General features: G+C 37.1%; 1 protein-coding gene across 3 annotated transcripts in view; it reads right to left on the reverse strand.

Moving 5' to 3' along the window:
- The window catches only part of LOC111634311 (ornithine decarboxylase-like), a 21593-nt gene extending 11835 nt beyond the window's left edge, over window positions 1–9758 (reverse strand). The window contains exons 1-4 of one of the 3 annotated variants that reach the window (XM_023379060.1): window positions 9574–9758; window positions 2087–2173; window positions 1910–2006; window positions 1080–1156 (exon numbers count right to left, since the gene is read on the reverse strand). In XM_023379060.1, the coding sequence (XP_023234828.1) occupies window positions 1080–1156; window positions 1910–2006; window positions 2087–2167 (255 nt within the window). In that variant the 5' untranslated portion in view covers window positions 2168–2173; window positions 9574–9758. Of the gene's footprint in view, window positions 1–1079; window positions 1157–1909; window positions 2007–2086; window positions 2174–2709; window positions 2729–5501; window positions 5634–9573 lie in introns of those variants that run through there. The other 2 variants (XM_023379061.1, XM_023379062.1) reach the window with 2 other exon arrangements.
- Window positions 9759–10387: the final 629 nt, after the last annotated feature.

Genomic DNA, 10387 nt, shown 5'->3' on the forward strand with positions numbered 1-10387 from the left:
CTAGCAAAAATTATAGAATGGAATAAATATTTCGAAATATATCACGATGAATCGTATAAAAAAGGCCCCGGAGTTGTACAGAATTAGTCAGTGGAAACAGTTTTACCTTTTACTTTAATAAAAGATTTTTGTAAATTAAGAACTATAATAAGAATTAATTATAGAAATCTTAAACAAGAAAACTATAAAATATTGAAAAGAATGCCTTCTGAAAATGGTGATTGTCGAAAAAAAATTAAAAAGTTAAGTAAGATAATCACATAATAAAAAATATAGCTCATTAATTTGTTAAATAAATATTACACAAAAGACTTGTAAATTTATTGACGTACAGTACACTTATTAAATCCGAAAATTCTACGGTAGTTTACATTTAGTAGTAATTTAATAATTAATTAAGAAATGATTTAATATTTTATCGTATTTTGTTATTTGAAAGGTCTGTCGTGTTGAAGTAGAGGACTTGCTGTGACGTCACATAGATCCAAGGTCACGCTAACAAATATACGGGATCTGGCTATCCTTGTAGTTTAAAGTCCTTGTCCGCGACGTCAGCGTCGAGCTCAACATACCAATATGGCGGCTTCCACGAAACAAGTAAATTTTACCATAGAAAATTGCTATAGACGCTGAAAAAACGAGGACATATTAATCAAAGTTTTGCACGGGGTGGCCGTGTACAGTACTGTACGTAACTGCCATCTTTCACAGTAGGAGCCGTATTTTGCCTATCGGAAATGCACCATAGCCACATCCTGTATCCTATTAGAATGCCTATTGGAGAGCCGCATCCTCCGTTTATAGTATTTTAACTATAAATGATATAATTATCGGTGTTGTACGGTGAATATCACTGTTACTCTCCCTTCTTTACCTAACGCAATTTAAACTCCGTGGGAGCGAAACCTCAATTTACTACCCGGCCTGTAGGAAGAGCTCGATTTACGATGCTGGCTCGAAGGAAATTTCTCAGAAACTAATCCAAACCGAGTTTACCGTATATTTTCCGTATATAATATATAAAATTTAAATGTAATTTCATCCGTTTTTGGTGGTAGAAATACAACAAAAGAATTTACCTTGCTGGCACAAGAGAAATTCACTCCTAGAGCACCCAACGTGACGATCACCTTAGGATCGTTGTTATACCGAAGAGCTGTTCAAAGAAAAGTGGATAACGTTTAAATACAGTACGGAGGCGCTAATCCCAACTAATCCACACCGGCGGTGGTCGGGATTAACGGGCTTCGCGGCCGTTGCCGGATGCTCGATGGCATCGAATAGAGAAATAGAGAATTAACTATCGTTAATTCAAAAGAGGGTACAGAAAGAACGAGCGGCATTGTTGGCAACACGTGACTTACTTTATACTCGGCTGCGAGTGTACAGTCGCGAGTCCATTATATTAGGGGAATGGTAAAAGCCGCTCGGATGACGAGGCGTTGGGACGAACGGGGGTTCGGATCGACGCCACCGTACCGTATATGTAACGGCTATAAATATACAAATAAGAACTGCAAAATATGTAAAGGTATATCGAGTTCTACACCCAATTAAATTAAGCTCATTTTTGTAATCAAACTAGATTATTTGTACGATGTATTTACATGTTCCACAATGATTTATTTATTGTTTTCTCACACCGGGATACGCGCAAAGAGCGGAGAAAACGCTAAATACAACAAAAAGAGCGAGTTAACGACAAAAATACACGCGCTTAAAGGAACAAATAAATGTAAAGTTTACGACCTTTTCTGCCGATAGAAAAGATTTTTTAGGGGTAAATAATTTTAAATTCTCAAGTACAGAGATATTTTGTTAGAGAATTACTTTAAAGCTAACAATGAATCGTATATTAAACGCGTGTCTTATCGCGTACGGTAAACAACGAATACGGGAATGAACTCACGGAAAAGCAGTCTTATTCCGTCCATTTTCGTTTGCCAGAATTTAAATCTGTGTATTATTTGGGAGAGATCGGCCACAAAAAACGCTTCCTCCTGCTCCTACATCCAAAAGAATTTCCTTTCATTTCGAATTATCTCAAACTTTAAGCCAATAAAAGAAAAGAAAGTCGATGACGTACGGGATCGTCGGTTATATCCGTTATTATATCCAAAATAGTTTTGTCCGTAATTATTTCCACCGCACACGCAGAAGTTTCCATCGGAATCTGTGGAACGAAAAAGCAAACAATCAACGAAATATCTCCCTTCAAAATATATAATAATTCATCTTGTTTTTCGTTCACTTTTCTACAGTAAATATTTGAAATTTCGATTAATTAAATTAAAATAATAATAAATAGGTTAAACACGAATCTAATACAGATTATCTCGTCCGATGTACGTGGACGACATACAAGTACAGCAAAATCGGCTGTTAGAAGTCACACAGAATTATTCCACCGGCACGCAAATGCGGGTTAGATCGAACGAATGCGCAACACTTCGCGTGGATACTGAAGAAAGTATAATTTTATACTCGGAAATGGAGACGTCATTGAATCCGTATATGAGGACAAAGCCTACAATAAAACAAAGACTAGCAAATCGATAGAGTATTGTTGGTATTAAATTTCATTAAACTCAATACTAACAATACAGCTGGATGCAAACTTTTAACACGAACCGATTACTTGCATCGGCATTTCCGAATAGCAAATACAATACGGCGAAAGCTCGTACATAAAGACAGATTTCTACGCACCTAGAAAAAATACTACACGTACGCTCCTCGGATCGTTATAGAAAACACGCAAAATAAATGTACTACGACCGCGTCATAATCGGAGACAAACAATACGTCACGGCGGAGCAAACGTCACGATGGTCGAAAACAAAACGGAGTCACGTACAAAACAATGGGAAGTTTTACGCCATCGCCATGTCCAGCAAAATTAACGAGTCGATCGAAGCGCAACAGGCTGTTGCATATTTTCAGGCGTCGTTGGTACCTCGTGGTGCACTTTTAGCATTTCTAGATGTTACGGAGATGACAGATAATAACTTTAAATTAACATTAATCTAAGGACTTGTTTGTTATTTTTCAAGTAGAGATGAGCCGGGCGTGGCTCGGGCAAAGAATAACGATAACGAAGACTAATATTATTTGTACAGTGGGTGATCGGTTAACGAACATAATCCGTTCCAAGACTTTGTTCGCTATCCGAATTGTTCGTTAACCGATTATCGATTTACGTAGATTTTAATGGGAATTTAATTAATTCGTTCCGGAGACTTCCAAAAATAAAAAATATATACTTTCTTATTACGTTAATTTATATGTAATAATAAAAATACACATATACGCAGTCTTGCATTTTTATTAGTCATGTTTTTTCCGTTTGAAAGGGTTAAAGAATCTGTCTAATGTCGATCGCTTTTCTCTCTTCTTCACGATTTTTCGTAAGTAATTAATAGCATTGCAATTGTAGCAATCCCCAAGCCTCAACCTGGTTTGGATGCCATTCTAAGACCGTCGTTCTGACATCCTCCCACTTCTACAAAGAATCTCTAATAACAGATATCGGCATTAATCCTCTTTTTCGGAAGAAAACGTATCTCTTCGAGTTTCTTGGTGTTCTTCATTCGAGTTCTTGGCATTCTTCCGTCGTCGGATCCGTTTTAGGTTACATTACGAACTCTTCGATGACCTGTTTACCTGTTACGCCATATTGCCCAGCAACATTGGACATCTGCCCACTCTCTACCTTTGCTATTATACTCACACCTTTCGAAAAGAAAAACAGACGCAAAACTTAACGAGTGCCTACCCGACAGTCTCGCGAATACACAAAAGAATTGTTTTGTCGGAAAAATAAAAGGCTGGAATTACGAGGGAGAATTTCAAAGTTCGAAGGAATACTATCCGATCGGTATATACCGGCTTGAGCGTCGATGTCGACGTCTCCCACACTCTGAAAAGTTTCGAATTGTTGCCCGAAGACGAGGGAAGACCAATCGGTATTCATTAATTTACGTCGCTTCTTGTGTTTGTTCTGTGGGGTGTTCGTTATCCGATCATGTGTTCGTTGTCCGATCTGTTCGTTAACCGATCACCCACTATTTGTAAAAGAGGGTGAGAGAGCTGTCACTAGATGAAACAAAATACGGTTACACGATACAATAATAGCACGGAAATCCATACAAACTAAATGGCGCGACAATATATACACTATACAGGGTTAAGATTTATAATTTATATAAGGCAATATCGAGCAATTTAATGTAAAACGGGGGAAAGTTATACGTACGAAGCGTATACGTTCAGGAACCATCCTTAATATTATTAGATCGCAGCAGATCTTGCCCGTTTTCACCGGGTGCAAGAATTAGGTCCCTCCCCTCTTTCGAGGCTAATTACATAATTTTTTGATGGGTCTAAAAATATATTCGATTCCCGCTAAAATGCAATCTAAATAGTATAGTAGAAGCCCAGTTCTTCGGGGTAATCCTTAAAAGTCATCCCGGGAGACATCCTCCCTCGGCAGATTGCCCACCTGTCGCGTGGCAGTAATCAAATAAATCTAACCTGAACCTAACCGAATAGTTAATGGGCCCTACTTTTATGTAACGTGACGGAACGGAAAGACGTGACGTAATGTAAGAGGTACCCGTGTGAACGCAACTAAGGCATCGGCCTCCGGGAAATCCGAATTCGAATCCGGACGGGTACCCCTTGCGATTTTTTACGGGGGCCTTTCCCGACATGTCGAGTCCCCGTCGCTCTTACTGCGAACCTGGTCGAACCCACGATAGTCGTAGAAAAAGACCTTCTTAGAACACAAGAATATCTTACAAACAAAAGTTTGTTTTTCTACTCTCGAATACGCAAGTTTTGAATATTCACTTAAGCGCTCAACAGGTGTGCCGTTTCTTTTATTACCTGTCGCAAACGCGTTTATGGTTTGGCATCTGGCAGTTTATTTCCATTAAAATTTAACGAATCCGTTTTCACATCTTAGTACAGTATTTTAAAGTAAATTTTAAAAAATTATCCGCATCGAGATTAAATAGACTCAAAAAATATCTACTTTTTGAATATCTCGTCACTTAAAAGGGCATTTAATGGGCCAAATTATGGCTATTACACCCAAATATCTACGTAATAGTCGAAGACGGTCTTTAGGGCCGTCCGTATATTACGTAACGCAGATACGGGTGGATGCGTATACGGATATTTTGGTAATTGTTACGATGAGTTTCGAGGAAATGCGAGTGCTTACAAAAACGTTACGCAATGCTAGGATCCCAATCTTTGACTAACCGAATGATGATTTGATGGAATACGGCAACTGGACACGTGGGCGATCTGCCAAGAGGAGGACTTTCTATGGGAAAATTGCTCGTATTTAGGCGTTAGACGCGCGAAGACGATCCGGAAAACTCCACGTGGCCAACCCAGGTGCAGTTTTCTGTGTTTTATTCACGTGTCTAAAGTATAAAAATAGTGTTACGTGATTTCTAGACGATCCCTTAAAACTTAAAAATTTACTTTACCCCGTGCGACGGTCCAATTTTTTCTCCTAAAATTCCTCGGAATACGAATTAAGAATACAAAAGAATACTTCGTAACGGATGATTTTAACGACGGTATACGTCGTTAACAGCAACGAGGACACGTTATCATCCTCTATTTCCTTCTGCCTTTGGTAGATAGAGAAATTTGTGTCGTCATGACAGTTGCCGAGTTCATTGGCTGGTTACTTTGATTCTCTTTTAACAGTTTATGTGTGTCTTAATTAGAAATTTTAGTAACTCCAATACTTAGGTCTTAATCCTTCCACATTAACGACGACGTAAGAATTTAAACAAAATTTTTAACCCAAAAAAACATAAATATAGGATTTAATCGCGGTGTAGTGATGTCACTTCCACCAATAAAAGCGGTTTTATTCCTATATTTAAAAATATATTAAAAATTACTTTTGATGAAACATAACGCAATGCCACGCAAAAGATGAATTTCTTCGGCCATATTTTGATTTTACGGTTTAAAATTAAAATTAACTTATATTTTAATAAGTCTAACGCAATCTTTTTCATTTAATTTAATTTATTTAGCCATACTGGGTAAAACCCACGATGCGGGAAATACAAAAAAATTGTTACATACATTACGCACCGAAATATGTTACAATCCTTCCGTTATTACAGGGAAAATTAAACATTTACATAAATGTTTAATTTTTTACTGAATAAACAGGTGTTTGTTGCATATCTTTGTTTACTCTTTTAATCATTTACATAGCTCTGTCACTTCTACCAGTCATGCAATGTGCATGTGGCTACACACATTTCTTAGTTATGTAAGTATAGTACACAGTACAGCAGAAAAAAATGTATTGCTAAACAGAGATTTATTACAGTAAAGAATATCATTCAATTTTACATTAAGCTAATACAAATTGCATTGGAAATTATATTTCTTATCATTAAGGACAGATTTATCATTATATCAATAATCACTGTACCGAGATTTGACTGTATATAAAATTTAAAAATTTCTAATATTGAAAAAGTTTTTCTTTTTCATTTCAGATAAGATCTTGTATTTACATTGAGCAGTCAATTATAAATATATCAACTACCAAATTTCCATACAAAATAAACATTTCATAATCATAAATAGAAATTTGTGACAATGTTTTGGATTAAAAAAAGTGCAATTGCAGATATTCTTTCTAATAGTTCAGCATAAAAAACAGAAATTTAATCAGAATAAACCATTGTGAACAACATATAAAATAATTAAGGCAATTAAAAAATATTTTCAGGATAATCTACTTGACTTTTTGTATTAAAGACTGAACTTCTGAGCAGAGTCCTAATGAAATTAGTTATGTTGGAAATTACACATATTTTTGTTTTTCTTTCTGCCCTATGGGCCTTAAGAGATCCTTTTTCAAGCCCATCACGGGTACAGATAAGCTCATAACGGACCAGCCAAATAGTGAAAGATTGAGTTTGACATATCCAAGAGACCATCCCCAAAAAATTCTTGGGGTTAAACTCATTCAGATCCAATCTCAAATCCCCAGAACAGTAGGCTGATACCTTAACCAACTGGCCACTCAGCCTTTGTGTGTTTTGCTATTCTACATAAATTAACTTTAGCTTGATGGATTAAAGAATTCAATAATACAGATCCGAAAATTTTCAATAAAATTACAAAAGTATAGAGTTCAAATTGAGTACTGTACTCTATCCATATTTGATAAATTGCAAATTATATAATACTAGCAGACCCCGCACGCGTTGTTGTGGCTCAAAATGTATCTATTATAAATGTATAACACTTCCCCCGTGGGGGGGGGGAAATTTTTGGAAAAATTTCTTCTTAGTATACATTCTGTTGACGTACCCTATTAAAACGCAATCAAAACGCAAAAAACTGCATCTGAAATAGTATAAATAGAAGCGGAGTTCTTTACCGTAAGCCTTAATCCCGTCCATCTTCCCCCAGTGGGGGGAATTTCGACTCGTATATTATATAAAAAACACGCGCGTATTCAAATGCAGCGTTGTGTCAAAATTTCAAAGGAATCGGTAGGAACAAACGAACATTACATTTTTATTTATATAGATAGATAGAAGATGATCCGCTTTAGTTCATCCTCACTGAAAAGCGTAATGCCTCGCAGAAAAGCAAACTTAGGTCATCATACTCGTAGCACCATCTGTTGGACATAAAAGCCTTAACCTAGATGATATTTTTTAATTTATACGAATGTTTAATGGAATAATATACAGCCTATGTCCGCCCCGAAGTTTCATTCTAAATATTGGCGAAAGAATTTTTGAAATCGGATGAGTAGTTTCGGAGATTACCCGCTGCATACAAACTTACATACAAACATTACCTCTGACAACCAGAAATTTTGTGAAAACACTTCGATTACCACGAGTTGGGTTCCTTGTTGAGATGAGTACATTTCTGTGTCACGATGGTGTTACCCGTCCCCTCATTGGACCAAGAAGATCGTCATCGCTGACGAAATCGGAGAAAAGTTCGAAAAAAAGGACTTGATATAAAAGGGACAGGCACGATGAGTAAGGGTGGAAGTTATTATTGGTATCTGTGTGCGCTCCGATCGTCTACCTCCCGCCGAGAATCCAAACCTCCTTCTCGCCTACAAGACTAGAACTGAACTCAACTGACCTCAATACATATTCAACTGGAAGGAACTGTTGGACCTTTATTTTTGTGCTGGACTTGATCTCCTATACTGCCTAAGGTACTTATCCTGCCCGCGCACTATTGTAGGCTCTCTCTCCTCGTAAACGAAACGCGAAATCAGTTGTAACTAGAACTAGAAAATGATCGATGAAACTAGAACTAGAACTATTTTATTTACTAATGTAAACCTACGTTAAATATATATAAATAAACGGTTGTTTATGTTAAAACTTCTCGAGTGCAGTTTCTTCCGTTTTTCTCTCCATTCTCTCCATTCCGGGTCCAACCCTCATACCTATCCGCTCGCGCAAACGCGTGGTCTCTGTATCGACCGAAGGATACAGTGGTGTCATCCTGACGGGGTATCGAACAGATACCGACCCTAGGGTCACACCTCTTTATAATATTAGTATAGATAAGAAAATTTGCAGACTGGCTGGATTCCATCCTATAACTTCAGCGGGTGCCTAAATCTTATCGCCATCTGGCCAAATATTCAGAATACGCTGGCTTTGTTTTATCGGTGCGATTTCCTTTCTCTTAAATGCGCCGAGAACGACGAGTGAAGCGAAATCACCATACATATCCCCGGGTCCTTCCTCCTCTAACTCACGAATTTGGTTCGGTTTGCTTTACTCGTTTAAGGCAACGCGACACTCGGACAATCCGCCGAGGGAAATGCCTCTAGGGATGATTTTCTATGGAAAACTGGAGCCCTATTTAGGTGTTAGTATCGCGAAAAAACCCCAGAAAACTCCACTCGGCCGGCCCGAACCCACGACTAACTATCAGTGTTCGGTGGTTGTATGTATTCGGCCACTGGCGAGCTACGAATTGGGAGAAGGCATTTTTGGAGAGAGCATTTTTTTCTCACGCGTACTTTCTCTCGAAATTTATACTTTTATATTTTACAGCTCTAACCAGACGGATTTATCAAAACGTGAAAAAATAACATTTTTGCTGACGCTCTGTAATTTAAAGGTAGAGAGTAAAGTTCTTCGATAAGTCAATATGGCGCCCACACACTGGTATTAAACTGTATAACGTATAACGTTTGTTTTTTATATTAAATATTTATTAGATAGAGGAGATTAAAATAAATTGCGGGCTCACCTAAACAGCGGACGTCTTTAAGAGCAACGTTAAAGTAACGAACCGTAAACTAAAGTCAAACGATTCGTTTTTAAAATGTTTATAATTCCTTTTGGATAAACTAAACGTTATCTACGCATTTTTAAAGGTAAACTATTAGATAAGTTTCTAAATATCGAAAATATATTCGAAATTTAATAATACATTTTAAATGGATTCGATTAAATTAATTACAGTATTACCTGTATTTTAATATTTTCGATTGTAACTGACTTTTGAGTTATGGAAACTTAAACTCACCTTTGCTTGTTCAGACTGGTAACTTGTAAGAGCAGCGATCGACTAAAGGATTTTATCTCTTGCCAATATCATTAGTTATAAACTGAAGTCGCAGATAAGAAGTTAAAGATAAACCATTTTCTTTTTCTTTCAGATAAGAATTACAAAATTCTATTCGATTGCCGAATCGAGAATTGAACCATTTATTCTTATTTTTATGCCCAGTTTTTGGTCTTATTTTTTAGTTTTTCAGAAAATACGTCCAAAGATTTTAAAGCCTGGACTGCACATTACCGAAATCCTCGACGTAATCGTAAAACTGAAAGCCAAACTGACGAAACTTCCGGTTTTGGAACGTTCTGTTGGACAGAAACGAGACCGAAAGTTGAGTTAAAAATTATTTAACTTTTCCGTTTTCGTCCCGCGCTTCTGTCGTACCGCAACCGGTAAAAACGCCAGGATTTGTGACGCGTAGTCACGCGTAGTTTGATTGTCGTAATGGCGGAAAGTGTAGAGAAAACGACGAGGAAACAAATAGATTTGGAATTATTCATCGAAGAAGTTAGAAAATACACGTGTCTGTACGACAAAAAATGTAAATAAATCAGAGATTATTAACAATTTTATTGTTAATAAATGCGGAGAAAGCGTGACAAAATTCGTAGCGTCGTTCGTGTTTGACTCTACGACAATTACAGAACCGATCAATAGATGGCGCATTTCTAGTGGTGTCGACTTAAAACGAAAACATAACTGAAACTCTATATGTTTCAGTTGTGTTTCTGAGTTTCTGTTTTCGGGTAATGTGGAGTCCAGGCTTAACACTTAAACGGAT

This window comes from Centruroides sculpturatus, unplaced genomic scaffold (genome assembly GCF_000671375.1).
Source record: "Centruroides sculpturatus isolate CEXI.00-Female unplaced genomic scaffold, Cexi_2.0 scaffold520, whole genome shotgun sequence".
Classification (NCBI taxonomy): Eukaryota; Metazoa; Arthropoda; class Arachnida; order Scorpiones; family Buthidae; genus Centruroides; species Centruroides sculpturatus.